The sequence below is a fragment of the Chiloscyllium plagiosum genome, unplaced genomic scaffold (genome assembly GCF_037043375.1).
Source record: "Chiloscyllium plagiosum isolate Xiang-an unplaced genomic scaffold, Cpla_swu_hap1 HiC_scaffold_3, whole genome shotgun sequence".
Classification (NCBI taxonomy): Eukaryota; Metazoa; Chordata; class Chondrichthyes; order Orectolobiformes; family Hemiscylliidae; genus Chiloscyllium; species Chiloscyllium plagiosum.
In genome coordinates this window covers 30,281,897-30,304,116 of record NW_028270141.1, presented here as the reverse complement: position 1 = coordinate 30,304,116, position 22,220 = coordinate 30,281,897, and the positions used below count along the sequence as shown (strand labels likewise).

The 22,220-nt window shown below is 38.2% G+C and overlaps 1 protein-coding gene across 4 annotated transcripts in view; it reads right to left on the bottom strand.

Annotated features, from left to right (window-relative positions):
• Positions 1 to 1,561: 1,561 nt before the first annotated feature.
• Positions 1,562 to 22,220, bottom strand: part of arhgef10 (Rho guanine nucleotide exchange factor 10) — a 279,666-nt gene continuing 259,007 nt past the window's right edge. For all 4 annotated transcript variants that reach the window (XM_087978293.1, XM_043679118.2, XM_087978304.1 and 1 more), the window contains 2 exons: positions 13,661 to 13,783; positions 1,562 to 7,838 (listed from right to left, as the gene is read on the bottom strand). In XM_087978293.1, coding sequence (XP_087834419.1) covers positions 7,306 to 7,838; positions 13,661 to 13,783 — 656 coding nt within the window. In that variant the 3' untranslated portion in view covers positions 1,562 to 7,305. The remainder of the gene's footprint in view (positions 7,839 to 13,660; positions 13,784 to 22,220) is intronic.

Genomic DNA, 22,220 nt, shown 5'->3' with positions numbered 1-22,220 from the left:
TGCGTTTGGAATACAATATGCTTGCTGACAACGATCTAACAATGTTTGCAAACTGCACATGCCCAAATACATGCACAATAATAGTCTGATTTTTAAAAATTAAAATTAATTTCTACTTTAACATTGTACCTTGCTTAAATGCTCTACTCACTCACTGCATTTTTCTCATTGTTCATATTTGTCACTTTTAGGCTAGGTTCAGTAAATCAACAGAGTTTGAGAGGGCTGCGCTCACATTACGAAAGTTTAACCTGAGGGTTACCACACCTCAGACAAGGGATGAGATTGAGGTGGTGAGATGTTCATGGTAGCCTCAGCTGGTGCAGAAATTGAACCCACCCTGTTGGTGTCACTATCACAACAGCCATTCGAGCTCACTGATCACCTTTTTGTTAAAATATATATTTGAGAGATAACACTGCTAGTGTGCAAGCTCCTGGGTGTCAGCAAGTGTGGCCTTTAGAATACAAGATTGTGATAAACATTAAAACTGACACACCAGGCGGCACAGTGGCTCAGTGGTTAGCACTGCTGCCTCACAGCTCCAGAGACTCCAGTTTGATTCCAGTCTCAGGTGACTATCTGAGTGGACTTTGCACATTCTCCCAGCATCTGAGTGGGTTTCCACTGGGTGCTCGGGTTTCCTCCCTCAGTCCAAAGATGTTCAGGTTAGGTTGATTTGCTATGCCAAATTGCCCATAGTGTAGAGTGCAGACTAGGTGGTGAGCCATGCGGAATGCAGGGTTACGGGGATGGATCTGGGTGGGATGCCCTTCAGAGGGAATGCGTGGACTTGATGGACCTATTGCTTCGACACTGTACAGATTCTATTATTGCACCAAGCAATGGAAATCCAATGCATGCAGCAATACACTTGGCACCAAATGTCAAATTTGGAATAAGCACAGAATAGGTTCTGGAAACATTTGGGGCAGCACAGTGGCTCAGCGATTAGCACTGCTGCCTCACAGCTCCAGGGACCTGGGTTTGATTCCCACCTCGGGTGACTGTCTGTGTGGAGTTTGCACATTCTTACCATGTCTGCATGGGCTTCCCTCGGGTGCTTTGGTTTCCTGTCACAATCCAAAGATGTGCAGGTCAGGCGAATTGGTCATGCAAAATTTCCCATGGTCAAGGGTACATATACAGTAGGGGAATGGGTCTGGGTGAGTTACTCTTCAGAGGATCAGTGTGGACTTGTTGGGCCAAGGGGCCTGTTTCCATACTGTAGGGAACCTAATCTAATCGAAACACATATTCAAACAAGGTGAGTGAGTGAATGAAGACATTTCAAAATACAATATTCTCAATTTCTTTGGATTCAGAGTCTTGTTTGGCAAGATGAAATAATAGCAGCTTTCATTTTGTTTGAAATTACACTCAAAAATAGTGTCCAAATGTCATATTCTGATTGGAAATTTGAATAGATGAGAGTGATCAACATCAAAATGTGAACATACTATGACAGGAAATATTTGTGGATTGATTCCACACAATTCTTCTCCACTGAGTACAAGGAATGAAATAGGCTTGGAAATAATTCACAAGTACAAACTGAAAACAAAAGGCACAAAGTATGGGAATTTATTAACATAGATGAGCAAGAGTTTACTTTTAAATATGTAAACAAAGAAGAGCTTGTAACATGTTACAGTTTATCATTATTTCACTCATTTGCTGGGTAATTACAAAACAAATACATTCAGCATATTAACCAATAATCCAGGAACTAGAATAAAAAGGAAACATTACAGACACAAGAATATAAAAGTTCAACACATTCAAAGCCATAACTATGAAGCTGATAAACATTTACAAGACCCTGTTGTCATTATATGTTAAACTTCAACTATAATATACTTCACAAAACAATCCCACTCATTTCGATAACAATATACAATGAATTTTTATCCCACTGAACATTACTTGTCAAATCCTAAAAATAAAGACTCTATATAGTACATCTTTCACGGGTCATAGTATGAATTCATTCAAAACTGATATGCTAGTCCAATTAAAAATACCTTGGGGTAGAAATTAATTTGTGATGGGACTGAAAAGTTAGCTGTTTCACACTAGCTATTAAACATCTCACCCAATTTTCACTTCCATAGAATTCAGTGGACAAGAAGACACAGTCAATAGAAAACTGTTTCTTAGGTGCTACTGTCCAGCTGGATTTTTTTTCCCCTACTGATTTTACAGCACTTAATCTATTTAAGCACTGCAAAGTAACGTGTTAAACAATAAAGTTATTTCAAGCATTGAGCAATAGAGAAAGCTTTCAAATAAATTGCCAAATTCTTGGTTTTCAAATTAAAAGTTGTTATAAATGTTTCTGAATTTTCAGGTATTTAGATGCTTCGAACAAGATTAATTATTTGGATTTCTATAAAAGACACCTACCCAAGACTGCATGGTACTATATCTATCAGTGTAGATTAATAGTGATAACTGTTCTTAAATTATACTTTGTCTAAAAGTTGGTGACCTTTTTAAATAGGGGAACTTTGATTTTCCAATTTCTGTTAATGGTGGTGACTAGCAATTCTCTAAAATTGTTTGGTTACAAATCATTAAATTCGCTGGCCATTTAATTGAGACTGAAATTTTCAATTTTTTTTAAGTCTGTACAGAAACCTCTCACAGAAAACTCTGACACACTGTAACAGCAGCAGTGATTCTAACTTTAGCTACAGGAATAATCAGTCCACTTACATCTTCCAAACATGCCATCTTTTGCTTTTATGCAAACTTATGCCATATGATCATCTGTTTCTGATCACCTGCTTATTAGGAACTTGGCAGAGACATATCAAAAATGATCAAGAAAGAATGATACAGCAGATTCAGAATACCACAAACTTATCTGAATTATTTCTGGATTGTTTGGCTTATGCCTATAGTAATACAGTTAATTTTAGATATGTTTTCATTGTAGATGCTTGTCAATGATAATAAAAGTGGGAGAGATTGAAAATTTGACATAATCTCATGGAATCAAAATGACCCCACTGAGGCAATTGCAGATTTAGATTACAACAAAGGTAGAAAAATCTAATTGAATAAAATGAAATAGAAATTAAAAAGAATAGCATTCATTCGGATTGGCTAAGAAAGAGCAGCAGCTTCAAGTTCAATTATTTTATAGAACATTATAGTTCACGCAAGACTTTCTGTTAAGAAATGTTCATGAAAAGGCCTGGGTGGATCTACTTTTCATGCATAATTGATGTCCAGGAAAAATAACCTGCAATATTCTTTTCAATAAGTTTTCCATCTAGCAAGTTTTAACTATAAATTTCTTTGAAGTAACAAGCTGGTGAATGAGATGAAATATTATCCCTTGTTCTTCCCTGGTCAGCAGCACTCTCACAATTGACTGTGACTTCTGGTTGAAATAATTCTAAAGTCTTGCATTCAAGTTGATGCTCTAATTGATGTTAAAATACAAAGACTTAACATAAACATTTTTACAAGTTATAAATAAGATGGCCTATATTCCATTCCAAAGAGGAGCCATATTGGACTTGAAACATCAACACTGTTTCTATCTCCACAGATGCTGCCAGGCCTACTCAGTTTTTCCAGAAATTACTGCTCTTATGCTCCATCTAACCTTCAATCTTTGGTCATAGTTGCAATGCAAATTTTACATAGTGATCTTAATATAGGAATTGATACTATCTAAACCAACTGTCCTTCAGCATCAGCCAATAGTGTTACAGCATACATTGTTGAATAAAGCTATTTTCAGATCATCAAATAAAGCACAATGGTAAGTACAAAGATAGATTTTTTTGGATTATAAAATATGTTTCATTCTGACTATTCTGAAGTTTAATTTGAACAAAATACATTACCCTGACAAACCTTAAGTGTGACATTGCACCCATTCCTTACAAAAGTCCTACAAAAATCTCAGGATTATCTCCACATGATGGAATGTTAGATGGTTATATACATATATATGTGACTGTGACTATTAACTTTAAAACAATACAGGATAATATCTACAGAAACAAAATAGTACAGATATTGGAAATCTGAGGAAAAATCAAAGTGCAAGAGAAAGTCAGCAATCTAGCAGCATCTGTGTTAAGAGATAAAGATTCAGTTCTGATGAAGTTATATTAAACTCAAAACATGAACTCTGTTTCTCTATTTTTACAATTGCTGCCAGACTTGATGAGTTTCTCCAGCAGTTATCTTTTTATTCCAGGATACTATATACTTATTTTCACAAAAACAATTGTACTAATTTAAAGAAAACAAGAAGCTTCAGAGCACTGTAAGTCTTCTTATATGGGCTTTTTATGTTGTATAATTTACCACAATAACAAGTTGAAACAACTTTGGAATTTGGGTGCCAAGTTATTTCATTCCGATTAACAAAGATCGCTTTTAGAATGTACTTCCAGCAATCTCTAGCTTCAAGCTGACTGCTGATGGGTGCAAAGGCAATTATGGGACTAACAGGAAAAGCTGGTTTTTTTAAAAAAAATCCTATCAATACTCATGGGGAGCTAATGGATGGGTATTGATAACATTAAAACTTAGCTAGCTTTTGGATGTATGGAAAAGATCCACATGTGTTTATGTATATGCACACAGGAATGCACAACATAGGTCTCCACTTTTTCTGGCCCTCGAGCCAAGTGTGTGGACTATAAATCGGTGCTGGCAGTGTAATATCACAGAAGTTTAGTCTATTTTACTGCACAGTGTCTGATGACTTAGTACTTACTATCCTCTTTGATGTTGTGAGATATTGTGGGATGGGTCAGTGGGCTGTCTTCTGAGAGTGCGAGATTTGAACCAGGCCTTGGTTTAGATTCAATAATATGAAACCTATGGTTGACAAGCAGGTGTGCAGTACTACAGTTGATGATTAATCAGTCTGTCTAGTTTATTAATGTGGCCTCCAGGAATAAATCTGTTAATGGGCTCTCAGAGAATCACCACTTGGCTCCAAATAAACTGCAAGCCAAAGTCCAAATGGATAGTGATATCTTGATGATAACAAGCAATAGGTCATTTTATCAAATATAGTAAACAACACAATTTTAACTGACTAGATTCTAGTAATACTTCCTTAAAATCTTACAGATCTAAGTAATTTGCTCTTACCTATATATTCTTACTAGCCAAGTGGATCTCTGTACAAGGAGAATAATTGCATACTATATATTGGTCAAATAAAATATGGCTATGGATGAATTAAGTAGTTTATTGCTTTGGAGATGCTTGCATTCAATGATTATTTCATTTTACATGCAGAAACCTATCAACTGTCAATAACTTGCATGGTTTTAATGTCTTCCTCATTCCTACAGCTATCCCTGTTCCATTTTAATTTCTAAAAGTGGACAAGGTGCCATACAACTAAGTAGCTGAGCGCTCCTGCTAAACAGTACTTCTCGGCTGGGCAAGTCTGAACCTGACATCAGAACCAGTTTTAACACCTCTACCCATTGCAACAATGAAACAAGCTGCATTGCCACAAATAATACTGGCAGCAAATTTAACGCAAAGTATCAGGAGAACCACAATACAATACTGAATAGTGCTGATAAACTAAAGAAACAGTCCAATAAATATAATTCAATTATGCAAAGTCTTGCTTCAATACTTGGCCGTAAACACATTGACTGTGCAATGAAATTTTAATGTAGTTTGAACAGTTGAGAACAATGCTGACCAAACCTCACCTTGAAATGTCATAACAACAGATGAGATGCAATAATATGATCTAACATTTTAAATGGATGTAACGTGTATCTGAAACCAACTGCGAAATCATGTCAGAAATATTATGATGCTCAGCGCCACAAAATTTCAAAAAAGGAATGTATTAATATGCATGTTAAAATACAAAAGAAAATTATACTTGCTAGTTATTTGAAATAGATCAAAATGCTGTAAAATGCTGAATAGGTCAATCAGCATCTGACACTGCAGACTTGGCTTTGCCCTTTCAGACGCTGATAACCTGCTTGAACTGACTTTAATCTATTTTATTGCTCTAGTGACAATTTAACCCCACATATTACTTGTCAAGAAATTAAATTTAACTCAAGAATTGAACAGAAATCATGGAAAACTTGATGTCTTATGTTGTTGGTGAGGTGATTTATATTAGGCATACTTTTATTGGGCGTTTTTCTAAAACTACTCCACCTGAATATGGAAAATTTTCATTTAATAGTAACTAAAAAAATCCATTTTCATTTCAATTGAAATTTATCATTCCCATTGAATTAATTAACAATTATGATTACTCAAGAACATATAAAATAGATTCACAAATACATTTGAAAATTATCTACAATTTTAAAAATCTACAAAGACTTGAATATATTGTAAATAATAGTAAACTGTATAAGCGTATTTTGTAATAGTTTGTGCAAAAGTAGATAACTTTTATATAATTGTTAGTAATGAGCGTCTCCAGCAAATCATTAACTGTCTGTATTAAATGTACTAGCTTGATTGTGCACCAATGTCTGCAATACAACTTATCTCCAAAATGACAATAGACATTTCTGCACTGGTCAGAAGCAGTATCAAATATGGCTCTTTTAAAAAAAAAACGCTGTTAAAAAATATTTCAATCAGCTGGTCAAGTTGGATGTATATTTTCCAAATTTCAAGAATTGTTTTGTAAATGCACACATTTCAGTAGCTTACTCAACAATCTAATTTGTGCAAGAATCTAATTTATTCCATGAAACAAATCTGTAGTATTTGAAATTCCCACCAAAAAGTGGTAGCATTCCTTTGCATTCCTGCAGTGTTTTGGGATTTGTCATTGGCAGATTTCTAGAAAATGTATGTCTGAGAAAAACATGCCACAATATGGAGTTGGAAAAATTGACACACAAGTACTTTTCAACCAAGGAGAAGGCAAAATTAAGTTATTTAGTGGGAAATCTGCTCAGTTTTCACAGCAGGAAAAGCTTGGAAATGTTACCTACAAGTTCAATTTCTCCAAACCAATTAAAGCAAATCTTGAAGCAATGTGCCTTAAGATTGTGTTGATAAACTATTGAAACATGTTATTTATTGAATAGGAATCTAATCTATTTTTGAAGTACACATTTCGATCTCACAAATTGTTCAACATTGGCAATGCAAATATTGATGGGCTGGCAGACTGACATGCTGTGAGTATTAAGCTGCTACAATACATGCTGTTCAAAATACACAAGAACATTTATGCATTTTCTATGTTATCTTACAAGATATATCCCAAAAAGGATTATAGATATCAAAAGAAGTGATATGGACAAGGCCATTAACTTCTCATAAATTTAACAATGGAATTTGCCAAATCATGATAGTGGAAATGGTTTCATCTTGACGCTGTTGTTTAGACTTCTTGTTCAGTCGTTTATGTCCCTGACCTCCAGACATGACCAATACAGAACTCATCTTCATCTTCTTTGTCCTTTCACTGTCACTGTTTTTAGCTTTACTTGAGAGACTAGGATCATTCAAGAACTCATAGATTGTGCTGTCCTCAGGGCCATGTTCCAGTGAACTGGACTGATGAGAACAGGTCAGAGATCCTGTAGATGAAGATATACTGCTGTGTTGGACAACAGATACTGAGTTATCTCCAAGCCAAACTCCTTTGTCTTTGTTAGTTGCACATGAAGAGCTTGAGTATTCAGCTTGAGAGCCAACATGACCAGTCTTTTCTCCATCTTTACCTTCCAGCGGAGGTGACAGACTTGTAAGTGACGGATATTTGTTCGTCATCGTGGCAGTGGCTGTAGCCATAGTGAGAAATCTGACTGGACCACAGTGTGCATGGTAAGACACCATTCCCCTTCCTGATTGTGGAGAGAAGCAATATATGTCAAGTTACAAAGTGAGTAAAATGCTTTGACAGTAACCCAAAATAGCACAGAATTTTAGGTTAATTGATACCCATAAAAAGAAAGCAGATCAACACTTGTTGAAAAGGTAATAATGTAGGGTAGCAGCACTAATAGATCTGCTTGATTCATATGAGAGTTAGGAACAGAGAGGGGGAGAGAGAGAAAGAGTTTTATTTTGTCCTTGTTTTATAAAAACAAGGTTGACATGCCTTGAAGCAATGTTGTCTATCAAAACACTTAGTTGAAAAACATAACATTTTAATGTTAAACAAATTTATTTTCCATCTCAGCTGTAAAGCACTGTATTCATGAAGCTATCAACTCTGAACATTGTTCCCCAGGAACGAGAGTAAGTAAAAAGTGAATGAGTTGAATATTGTATCCCATTAGTGATAATTATCCTAAAGAGTAGAACATCTTTGATTGTGTACTTTGTTGTACAATTTGCATGGCTTACATACCACAGTTTACTTGTACCACAACATACTGACAAAATGGGACAGCGAGAAGTCTTCATTATGTGCAGACATTCCAGAAACATGGACAAAATATAAAATAAATAGTAACTACTGCATAGGAAAAGGTCACTGATGTGAAGATGCAACATTCATAGCAGTCAGAAAATCTACACAGATAAATTGAACGTGATTAATTCAAATTAATTGATACACTGTTACAAATGTTACTAAAGTTCTTTTATACCCTTTAGCAATTTAGTTAACTCCATCTCATCAGTTATTTAAAACAGAAAACACAATTATTTTGAAAAACTCCTATACGCGATATTCTATTGAGCAAAGGTTTAGCTTAGGTCTAAAGAGTTTTGATCGAAATCATCACTGAGATCTTTTCTAATGAATCTTAAGCAGATAACAATCACTCTCTGCTATTACTCTAATTTTCTAAAGAAATAGATGACTTCTTTACAAGTTTTCTTAGAACGATACAGTACAGAAGAGGCCCTTTGGCCCATCAAGTCTCTACCATCAAAAATATACTACTACCTACATTAGACCAACCTTTCCTGTTCTAGGGCCATATGACACTTCAAGGACTCATCCAAGATTTTGAGGTTCCTCCCACCTTAACTGCTGTTCCAAGCAGTGCATTCCAGATCCCTATCACCCTCTGGGTGAAAACAAATTTTCCTCAAATGCCGTCTTAAACATTCTGCCTTCCACTTTAAAATTATGCCCCTTCCACAAACTCAATCTTATACAGCTCAGTCAGGTCCCCTCTCAATCTTCTCTGTTTCAAAGAAAGCTACCTGAGCTTATCCAGCCTGTCTTCTTGGCTGAAGTGCACCATCCCAGGCAACATTCTGGTGAATCTCCTTCGCACCCTCTCCAGTACAATCACACCCTTCCTATAGTGTGGTGACCAGAACTACACATGGCACTTCAGCTGCGGCCTAACCAAAGTTCTGCACAGCTCCAACATGCTCTCCCTGCTCTTATAATCCAACCCATGACTGATAAAGGCATGTGTCCTGTATGCCTTCTTAACTACATTATTAACTTATTCTTCTATTCCTCTGAGGTTCCTAATGTCTTGCTGTTCACGGAGTACTCCCTTGTCTTGTTCCTTCTTCCAAACTGCATCACCTCACATTTACCAGGATTAAATTCCATTGCCATTGATCTGCCCGTCTGTCCAATTTACATCTTCTTGTGATCTAACACCTTCCTCTTCATTGGCAACAACCCAGCCAATCTTAGTGTCATCCCCAAACTTATCATCCCTCCTACATTTTCATCGACATCACTTATGAATATCACAAAAAATAAGGGACCCAGCACTGATTCCTTTGGCACATCAAGCTTCAAACAACCTAAGCTTTTATCATCACCTTCTGCCTCCTATCACTAAGCCAATTTCGGATTCACCTTGCCAAGTTAACCTGGACCCCATGAGATTTTACTTTGTTTATCAGTTTCCCAAGTGAAAGCTTATCGAAGACCTTGCAGAAATTCATATAAGCTACATCAACGGCCCTACTCTCATTCAAAAACTTGGTCACTTGGTTTTGTAGCAAAGTAACATGTGCAGCTTGACTGTGAAGCATTATTTCTGAGTAAAACGATTATTTCCCAACTTTTCATGCAAAGTTGCCCAATGTCATAAGAACATTCCATTTTGTATTAAGTAAAACTGTAGGGAACAAAAACAAAACCTTCAAATATTTAGAAATTGATTGTCAACTTAAATGTTTGCGAAGGAAAACTTGGAAGACTGTGAAGTTTCTAAAATGCGAGAAGCTATCATATGGCTTTTTTTTAGAAACTGGGTCACAAACACAGGGGTGGCAGTAAACCTTTGTAAACCCACATAGAAGCTGAGGGATACGAGAAATGATAATGAACAGGGGACACTAATCATCATGAGGAGGAAAATAGAAATGAAAAGACAAAGGTTCCCCAGGCAGTAAAAAGAAATACAGTATGCACAATAAAAATGATTGGAAGGGACTGATATGTTATCTTTTGACATGAGGCGCCATGTGAAGGGAGAATGCTGGAAACAAACTCAAAATATTAGCACTTGTGAGCACGCCTGGTGTGTTGAAAGAAAATGTTGCACCAATAGGTGGGATCACTAACAACCAGTAGTTTTGAATCTATGTACTACGGGTGAAAACATTGAGGATTATAGGGGTCTTACATTCATGGATGAGGTCTCCACATCTTTGTCTGGTGAAGCAGCTAAACAATTATTCTAAGAGAGACAGAATCAGCACAACCACTGATGGTGGCAGGTAGCACAATGCGGATTGCATATTTTGAAATGGGACAGATAGGAAAAGAGTAATAAGCATACTATGCATCATAGTTTGTTGTTAAAATATCTAGTGTACTATGAATTGTTAGATTTTGGATACTGCTTTGGAAAACTCATCCCTTTGTTTCATCCTTTACAGGAGAGCTATTCTAAACACAAAGTTTATAAGGTTGTTATTTATGGCATTTTCACTTAACAGAAACATAGGAACTAAGTGACATGGAACTGGGAGCAGGATTAGGCTAATTGGCCCATCTTCATTATTCAATAATATCATTTAACAGAGTAAAATGGAGGAATAAGAGGGTCATGTGACTTCTGCCTAACAATGAGCTGGGCTACTTTGATTGGAAAAGGTGAAAGGGATGGTATGGTTGGGGTTGGGGTGTTGTTTCATTAGGAAGATATAACAAGAATTTCAATCTGGCAACTGGGACATTAGGAAGAGCACTTGTGGTGACTTTGAGGAGACTGTTAGTGTCTAATGAGGGTTTTTATGGAGCCAACAAGAATGCGAAACACAGGTGAATTTACTAGGCAGGTTGGGAATTTTGATTTCCCTATGCAGGCTGACATGCAGCATCTTGAAAATTACACTTGCCTATTCATACTGGAATATATTTAAATACCATGAATATTTATTAACATTAAACTGTTTTCAATAATGTTCTATTTATTCACAAACACATAATCATTTTGTGCAATTGTGTGTAATGTCAGCGGGATTCCTTGTTTAACGTTAATTCAAAAAGGAGGAGAGGAGGAGGATGAACTCTTACATGGAGGTCTCATGACAGGAAGGGATGAGTTTCTGGTGAAGGAGAGTGATGGAGTGTGTTTGGGGGCATGGAGAATTGGAAGACAGATCTGGGGAAGGACAGATGATAAGGTTGATAGCATGAAGGAGTGAATGGGCAAGAGGAGGTGGGGATGGTGATATTGAATGCAGTCTGTCAAGGAAAGAAAAGGCGGGTGTTGTCAGTACTGACCAAATTTATGTCCACTTCAGGGTCTTGGCTGTAGTGTCATACACACTAGGGCTGAAATTTCACCTACAACATTTCAAATATCCCAGTTGTGATTACTCTCAGACAATTGTCTGTAGCTGCTTATTCTTGAAGTCCTATTGCTTTTACTCACATCTACTATTTTGTTGAGATTAGCATTATCAAACTGTGTGGCAGTATAGTTGAAGCCATTGCCACACCCACACTCTGAATTTTGATTTGCATAAATTGCAACAGGGTTTCCTTCTCCTGGGTTATCATCTAAAAATCTCAGCACATTCTTTTCTGAAATGTTCCGAAATGCAATTGTTCTTCCAAATATTTTTGCAGTATTTCTATATGCAATTTTGGATTCATCTTTAATGAAGCGTTGCATACATATTGATACATATACACTCCAGTGACACTAATAAAGCTTCCAGAAATCATAAAATATGTTCTGATAATGATTGTTTTGCAATTCAAGGCACAAAGCTATGATTCAGCTAATACAAGTAGTACTGCAAGGAGTGGCTGGATGTACTCCAATGCCATATTGATTGTTTCAGGATACAATTACTTTCTCTTTAATACCACAGTCCTCCAGGGGTCATTTCATTTCTGTCAGGACTAGATTTCAGAAGTATTCAGCTAAATCCATGCTTTTTATAGTCTAAAAAAGAAAGGTGACCTATTTGACTGAAGTTTCTTTACCACGCTGTTCTTTGTGATCTTCATAAAAAGAAAAATCATCAATTACCTTTAAACATTATGGCCAACATTAACTTTTATCTTCGCCCAATCTTCAGTATCCTTCAGTCCAAAAAGCGTTTGTTCCCACCATCCAGAAGACACATTATCCCAAATTTAATGTCAGCTTGTAACTCCCTTACCCATAATGCACCTTCCTTCTTGAAAATTTACTATTCAGTTTATACTAAGAAAGGTAATCACTCACACTCTTCAAGATACATTGTTATTACCTTTACATCAGCATTTCCTAAAGGTTTATGGAAATGGAGCAATTACTTGGAATGTCAAAATGGCTGCTGCCTCCTGTGTATGTGCAGATGAGGCCAGTGATGTTAGCAGGCCATGATAGGCTTCAGAATGTGTTGATGCTTTGCAGCACACACAGTGATGTCAGCAGCACATGTTTGCACATGTACTGATTGCCCTGCATTTTTTAAAAAATGTTTTGCTTTGGCCACTTCCTCTTAGCATCTTTCACTGTTGCAACATTCTGTAGTCTCCTAGTTACGCATTTACAAACTTGCCACTGAGGAATGAAAGCAATACCTGAATATGGTCTCACTTTATGGCCTCTAATTGTACCTTCTAACATTAGAATAGCCTTGCTGCTTCATGTTACACTCCCTCTGAGCCCTTTGGGCTAATTCAGTCTAGGGCATAGTCACGGGCAGAAGTGCCAGTTGGTTCCTTGGGCTGTCTATCTTGTTACATTCTGACAGTTATTTATCCAGTTTGCTGAATATCTAAATTACTCAGCCCCCTCAAGGTAGCAGTATTAGTAAAATATATTTCTTAAATTTTATATCTGAAGTAGCATGTGGCATTCCAAATCAGACATTAAGAAGTCATTTTTAAAAATTCTGAGTCAGGTCCCTTATTTCAATGACAGCTGTATTCCAAATGGCTATTTTCATGCATTCTTCAATTGACAACTATCCAGGATTTCAGATCAAAAGTCCTGAATCTTTGATTCAGCATGGTAGAAATACATTTATGATATAGGAGACAGTGGTTTAAGAAGGTGACTCACTATCAACATTCAGTTTTCTTTTTGGAGTGCATGTACAATAATTTAAAATTAATCTACTTGTGCACAGAATCACTGCATAGACATGCAACTTAGAGGAAACACAGCCAACCATCACCTTAAGGGCAATTAAGAATAGGCATTAAACCCACTTACATCCCATGAATGAATTGGAAGCTACATCATCTTCAACTTTTATAAAAATCAGCTCCAGTCAAAGATATTCTCACCTGTAACTTTAGGTATGCCCTGCAATCGAGGAACTGGCAAAGCCACAATGATACCCAGGTTGGTTCCAACCAACAGTAGCCCATGACAGACTAGGAGACTGGTCACAGTAACCCGTTGCTGTCCTGGAATATTAGACAAAAACAAACATGCAAATATGTTAAATCAAAATAAAAACAAAATTGCAGCAGAGCCCCACTAACTACATGCTGGAAAAGCTCAGCAGGTCTGCCAGCATCTGCGGAAAGAAATCAGAGTTCACATTTCAGGTCCAGTGCCCCTTCCTCAGTACTCAAGTTGAGAACTCAAACTTGAGTTCTGAGGAAGGGTCACTGGGTCCGAAACGTGAACTCTGATTTCTCTCCACAGATGCTGGCAGTCCTGCTGAGCTTTTCCCTCAATTTCTATTTATGTCTCTGGTTTATAGTATCCACATTTCTTTCAGTTTTCTTTTACGCATTAACTAAATTCCTATTATACACCATCCTAACTCTGAGCGTTTTTACAAAAGAGAACAGTACATCAAAGAACCCATTGTACAATTTCCTCCTTATTTGTTGGCCTATTATGGGTGACTAAAGCTAGATTTTGTTTCATTTCTAGTCATTTTTCTTTCAGTGCTGATTCTGACTTGATAGCAGTATATGTCAGAAAGTACTTTATTAAACATAGTTACTTCAGCAACATCTTGATGTTGTGAATGACATGACACAAGTGCAAATTACTGGAGTGACCTTACAGCATTTCTGTACTATTGAGGCAAGATCAAGATGGCAGTACTATGGAGTATTTATCAATTCCTATTGTCTGTAGAGGCTTGTGGCCTCCCATTTTGATGGCAAACTTTTGCATCATATTTTCAATTGAACCTCAAATGCCACACACAGAAACTTGCAACAAACTATGATGGAAAAGGTGGCAAATGTATTAACTAAAAATGAGGAAAAAAAAAAGAAAAAATAATCCAATAAAGAGCTAGGAATGTGAAAACGCAATGGGACAACATCAAAGGTTCTAAATGATATCGACTGCTATGAAAATCAAGTGAAAAGTCCAGTGAGGTCTTTCTCAACATTTGGAGGTGCCAGTTTTGGACTGGGGTGTACAAAGTTAAAAATCACACAACACCAGGTTATAGTTCAAAAACAGCAAGAATCTATGTAAGATGATGTAAATCCTATTTTTAGAATCAGTCTGAACATTGGGACACAGACAGACAGACTTGAACCTCACACCTTCAATGCATTATCTGAGCTGACATGGCACCTACTGTTAAAGTTCAGTTGAGAATGTAACTTTAAAAAATGTTCTGACCCTTACATCTGAAAGAACTGAAACCAACTTGGTCATTCTAAAAGCTGAGAGACTTAGCAAACAATCCAGATCTTTTTCAATATATCATTTCAGTTGCATCACACTAAACTTTTGCTATAAATTCTGTGTCTTACAATCGCGTACTTCACAACCACCTGATGGAGCAGCGCTCTGAAAGCCAGTGTTTCCAAATAAACATGTTGGACTATAACCTGGTGTTGTGTGATTTTTCACTTTCCAAACATTGGGAGCAACGGTTCCATTTTTCTAACAGAATGACAGGTGTCGAAAAAAGATTCTCACTGGGGAGCTGTGGGATGCTAATTAATGTTGGTCACTGCTCATTATTACCTTGATTAACACTGATTCTCATCCTATTAATTGCAGGTTCCTTCTCTCCCATGCACCAGATAGAAACTAGGTGCCAAGAATTCCTGACAGAGCAGGTACCTGGGGACTCCAGCTTGCACCTCTTTCATTACAAACTCCAGCACTAATGTACTTGGGTACACGATGTCTCGCATCCAACAAATCCACACCATTACAGCACATTATTAATCGACTCATAGTATGTTTATGCTTTGCCAGGCTGCACTTTGGAGTGCATTGACACTACTCATTGCAATGCCGCTACAATTTGAGTACAGGAACAGGTATGGCCTCACAGAATGGAAAGTACTACACTGCAGGTTTGCTTGCTTGCTCACCTTTAAAGAGAAATATCGCCTTGTGCAGCTGCCTTGCACACTAAAGGCAAACAGGACTTGCTTGACACACGGTTTCAGTAGATGTGAGCTAGGTGGAATGATCACTCATTCACTATCGAATACTTGTTGCTCAACAAGCAGGCAGATTGTATTCTGGGAGAGAAGTGAATGCTCCGTTGTTTGTTTTTTTTTGCTTTCAGTGATTGCAAAGGAAAGTTTTCTTTTGTGTTGCTTGAAGGTTTCCCTGAACGTGATGGTCGAGAGGAGCACTTTGGATTGGGGTAGATAGTTAATGAGGCTAATGTGGGATGATATTGTGAGAAAACACCATGGGGTGACACGGTGGCTCAGTGGTTAGCACTGCTGCCTCTCAGTGCCAGGGACCCAGGTTCGATTCCAGCCTTAGGCGACTGTCTGTGTGAAGTTTGCACATTCTCCCAGTGTCTGCATGGGTTTCCTCTCACAATCCAAATATGTGCAGGTCAGGTGAATTGACCAAGCTAAATTGCCCATAGAGTTCAGGGATGTGTAGGTTAGGTGCGATAGTCAGGGGTAAAATGTAGGGAAATGGGTCTGTGTGGGTTACTCTTTGGAGGTTCGGTGTAGACTTGCTGGGCCAAATGGCCTGTTTCCACATTGTAGGGATTTTATGAGAAACCCTCCATAAATGTTGGTGAAAATAACATTTAGCCAAAATATCTGAACAGTCAGCCTAATGAGAAAGTCATCTCTTCCCCATGGCACACATGTCGAAGACCAGTAAGCATAAGCTTAAGGCAAGGAGCAAGTGATTTAGAGAAGATATGTGAAATAATTTTTTCATCCATAGGGAGGTTAAAATACTCAACGTTCTGTCTAAGCGGTGGGGGGCAGATACTCCTGCAAAATGTAAGCAGATTGAGATGAATACTTAAAAAAACTAGGGCATAGTAGGCTATGGACCAAGTACAGGCAAATGGAATTAGAATAGTTGGGTGTTTGTCAGTTGGCAAAGACATATGGGTTCAAGGGCCTGTTTCTGTGGGTATAATTCTATGATATAGATCGCTGTTACAACTGGATGATTTCTTTTTAAGGTATGTTTTCCTTATACTCAGAGAACATCCCTGAATAAGATGCTGATTAAGTCAACATCAGTGAGGAGAGGGTACTATAATCCCTAATTTAGCATAAGCAATTTCAAAGGAGATCATCTAGCATATTGAAAACTTGATCTGGATTAACCAAGCAAAACAGACAAGAATGCAGATAATAACAAAATGAAATTCAGGTCAAACTAAAATAATTGCATTTTTTAACTGAGTGAAAAAAACAATTCAAAGAAATCAGTTGTAAAAGTTTAATTCTACAGTAAGTAATTGAATGATGCAGAACACGTTATAAATGTGCCAATGCTAATCAAGAGAGAGAAATTACTACCGGTGTGTTAATTAAAGTTTAACACAATTTAACAAGTAGCATAAGCTATTCCAACATTACAAACCATTTTCATTAACCTATTTCTTCTCTCTTAAGGGGCTGCAATAAAACTATTTCTACACAGTCCCTCAGCAGAGTAAATGTTTTATTTTTAATTTGATTTAATCTTCTTTTTAAAAAAATCTATCTTTTAGTTTTACTCTCAAGAGGAATGTGCTCCTTGGTTTGTTTGAAATTTCTATGAGCCATTTATTCAACCTATCATCTCCAACATATATTCTATATTTGAAAGATTGCTCTTTTTCTTTTACCTTGAATAGCAGTTGCACACATTCCAGGTAAAATGCCAACAGTTTCCAACATCAGAAAGCGAAATCCTGATACCGAAAGCTATGAGGGATCTAATTTTGAAGTACTTTCAAAAACAACAATCATGTCTAAGACATTACTAACACTAATCAATTATCCTCACAAAAGAGGAATAAGGCTGAATCTTCAGTTTCTCTAGCTAAATGCAAGTTGCATCGAATCTTTTGGAGGGATATCTGCTGAGAGGCCTGGCAAGATTTCTCACTGTATCTTACAAAATGCCCCTCAGTAACTTCCTACCTCACCCCTAGATGTCCACCATTCCAATTGTCTGATTCCAGCTGCATTCCCAAGACAACTTGCCACTCACAGGATATCCGCTGCAAGACTGGCATACGTTACATCCATGCTATCTTTAAAAGGTTACTATCCAGCCAGAGGAACACTGGCACTGTGAGGCTGCCCTGTTGAGTCAAAATGTTTCCAGATGATGCCCAGATACAGAACTGGCTCAAAGGTAGAAGACAGAGAAAGTGATGGAGGGTTGTTTTTCAGAATGGAGGCCTGTAACCAGTGGAGTGCCACAAGGATCGGTGCTGGGCCCTCTACTTTTTGTCATTTATATAAATGATTTAGATGAGAGCATAACAGGTTTAGTTAGTAAGTTTGCAGATGACACCAAAATTGGAGAGCGAAGAGGGTTATTCTCAGATTAAAACAGGATCTTGAACAGATATGCCCAATGGGCTGAGAAGTGTCAGATGGAGTTTAATTCAGATAAATGCGAGGTGCTGCAAATCTTAGCAGGACTTATACACTTAATGGTAAGTTGCTAGGGCATGTTGCTAACAAAGAAACCTTGGAGTGCAGGTTCATAGCTCCTTGAAAGTGGAGTCGTAGGTAGATAGGATAGTGAAGAAGGTGTTTGGTATGCTTTCCTTTATTGGTCAAAGTATTGAGTACAGGAGTTGGGAGGTCATGTTGCGGCTGTATAGGACATTGGTTAGGCCACTGTTGGAATATTGCACGCAATTCTGGTCTCCTTCCTATCGGAAAGATATTGTGAAACCTGAAAGGGTTCAGAAAAGATTTACAAGGATGTTGCCAGGGTTGGAGGATTTGAGCTATAGGGAAAGGCTGAACAGGCTGGGGCTATTTTCCCTGGAGCATCGGCGGCTGAGGGGTGACGTTATAGAGGTTTACAAAATTATGAGGGGCATGGATAGGATAAATAGACAAAGTCTTTTCCCTGGGTCAGGGAATCCAGAACTAGAGGGCATAGGTTTAGGGTGAGAGGGGCAACGTTTTCACAGAGGGTGGTAAGTGTATGGAATGAGCTGCCAGAGGATGTGGAGGAGGCTGGTATAATTGCAACATTTAAAAGGCATTTGGATGGGTGAGTGAATAGGAAGTGTTTGGAGGGATATGGGCCGGGTGCTGGCAGGGGGGACTAGATTGAGTTGAGGTACCTGGTCTACATGGACTGGTTGGACCGAAGGGTCTGTTTCCACGTTGTACATCTCTAAAACTTTTAATGTCTGTGCTGCCTACCCACTTGGGAAACCTTACTAGGTTACCCAAAAGCTGCAGCAGTGCAGATTCGCTATGGGGATCCAGCTGCCTCATGATTAGATTAGATTACTTTAGATTAGATTAGATTATATTAGATTAGATTACTTTACAGTGTGGAAAAAGGCCCTTCGGCCCAACAAGTCCACACCAACCCACCGAAGCGTAACCCACCCAGACCCATTCCCCTACATTTACCCCTTTACCTAACACTACGGACAATTTAACACAGCCAATACACCTAACGTGCACATTTTCGGACTGTGGGAGGAAACCGGAGCACCCGGAGGAAACCCGGGGAGTTTCCCCGCAGACACGGGGAGAATGTGCAAACTCCACACAGACAGTCACCTGAGGCGGGAATTGAACCTGGGTCTCTGGCGCTGTGAGACAGCAGTGCTAACCACTGTGCCACCGTGCCGCTCATGAATACCATTGTTTGTCTGCACCCTCAACTTCTGCTGGAGATGTGCACACACTTGCACTTCATTGCCACAGTTGGCCCTCAGGACTGAAGGTATGGTAACAGAGAGATGGGTTACCTGGCAAGCACCCCGCCTGCCCCATCCTTGCAAGGAGACAGGGCACTGCCAGGAGGCATCTTGCCAGAGGAGGAACCACACATAGGTCAATCACAAGTCTGCATGTTGGTTACACCTGCTCCCTCTCTCTGCTTCCCCTCTGTGCCTTGGAAACTCAGGTCAAGAAGGGTGATGTCTCTCATGTCCAGATCGCTGTTCCAATTCTGTCAGAAATCTTGCCACAGGTCACATCAGTAAGATCACTAGGAATCCAGCCACAGTGAATGATGATTTTACATTCCTCAAATCGACTGCAAGTTAAAGCTTTCCCAAAAAGAAGCTAGCTTGAATTTGGAGTAGAAATATTTTAATGCAGCATTTTATGTCCTGTGTATAACAGTCAATTCAGTATTCCTGACATTGTACTCATTCAATAGAGGCAAGAACATTATTCTCATTTGTGTCAAGTGGAATTTCATGTGGCTTCTGTTTATTGTGAAAATACCGACTGGTTTGTCATGCACTTGTACCTGCTCCAAATCTAATGCATTCTCATCTTATTGTTCAAACAGTTTGGAAGATTACATAAGCAAAAGTCAGTAAAATATAAAAATCCATCTAAACCTAATATCTGATTTCCAACAAAAAACAGAAATTGCTGGAGAAACTCTGCAGGTCTGGCAACATACATGGAGAAAAAACAGTCAACATTTTGGGTCTCAGCTCCTCTGTTTTGCCAAATTATATTCATAGTATGTGTTTTAAAAAATATTTTAATATTTAATTTTTTAATGATATTAACATCTTCGTGAAAAAAGAAGTGAATGTAAAGTATTTGCAAATTGTTGTGGTTAAACTTGAAACGTTTCCATAACATAGTTGCAAGCTGGTCAAGTTTTGAGAGGCTGTGTCTTCTAATGTCAATTTGAAGGACACTTTACAGTCCTGAATATTATACTGCAGCATATTATGATATAGAGCACTTCTATCTAATCAGCACTTATTTCATTGAAACATTGCAAACCACTTCAAACAATGAATTGCTTTCGAACCATGGTGATTTGTATAAACCATGGTAGCATTCTTCACCAGATACATCCATACATGTTGATTACTATTTTTCTGGTAGAAGAACAAGAGTGATTGAGGAGTCAATACTGGTTGGTGAGAGGGTTAGGAAGACCAAGGTGGACAGCAAAGGTAGGCACAACCTATTAGGGTTAGGTGTCCATTCTGGCCAGCTACAAACCACTGAAATTCCTCAGCTAACAGTTCCAAACAAATTGCTGGGATCACACCCACCAATACCTCCCTCCCCCATCTCCCCAGGCAGACCCATGCAGGATGGGATCAGGAGTGACAGAGGAGAATGGCATCTCACGTCCAAAAGACAGTGAATGTACTTGCTACTAAGTGATCCTGGGAGGAGGAGGAACCTCCTAAGTTCCATTCCCAAACACAGTACCCATTGGCCTTGAACAAATTACCTTTGGCATTTGAGAAGAAAACAAAATCTGATTTCCTGGCTGTACCGATGGGCTGCATTTTAACTTGAACTAAGAGTCCAATGATAACCAGGAATACGTTGTCAATTGTCAGGAAAAACCCATCTGGTTCACTAATGTCCCTTAGGGAAGGAAACTGCCATCCTTACTGGTCTGACCTACATGCTATGTGGTTGACTCTTAATAGCCCACTGGGCAATTAGTGAAAGGCAATAATGGTCTAGTCAGTGACGCCCACATCCCATGAAGGATCATACAAAAAAACTCATGTTGAGACAAGAGCATGTTATCTGGTTGGCTGTACCATTCACAGTTGATAAGATGAATCCTGATTCAGCTAAGAGTAGTAATATTGTGTGCAGGGAGCCATTCCCTTGCTGAGCTCCTTCCCAGGATTTACCACGACAAAGGCAAGTCTCCCACAAATGGCTGAAATCCTTGTTTCTTGCTAGAGTTATTGCAAAACATCAGGAGTTTTTAACCCCTGGGATGTGATTCATTTTGGGAAGAAAAACACAGAGTTGACAAAAGGCACAATTCCCTCAGGGGTACAAGAGCAGAGGGATCTAGAGACAGGGTATAGGTCCATAAAGCATTGAAGATGGCAGCAGAGGTTGAAAATGTGGTTAGTAAAACATACAGTATCTGTCCTAGCTTTTATTAGCAGGAACATTAAGTAGGGTTAAACATACGCAATGCAGTGCCTTGTCCTCAAATGGAGTACTATCTCCAGTTCTGGGCATTACATTTAAGCTATTGTGTGCACAATTTTCCTGAGTGGTGAAAATATAAATCATAAAAATGGTCCCAGGGATTAGAAAATTCAATTAAATTGATAGATTAGAGGAGTCTGGATCTGTTTTTGTGAAAAAAAGGAAAGTTGAGAGGACATTTGATAAAGGTGCAGAAGTACAGGAGTACAGTGAAAAGTGTATGAAGTCGCCAAATAATTGATAACAAGTGGCCCAAATTTAAAGTAATGAGCAAAGAAAGAACATTTTCATGCAGCAAGTTGTTAGGATCTGAAATACACAAGCTTTATATGTTTGGAGGTAGAAACATTTGAGACTTCGAGAGTTAATTTGATTGTTATCAGAAAAGTAAGAATATGCAGGACTCAGTGGAGAAGTGGGGTGTGGCAATGAGTAATTTGCTCCTAAGTAGAGGTGGGGCAGGCATGATGGGACAAATGGCTTGCTTCTGTGCTGTTAGTGTGGC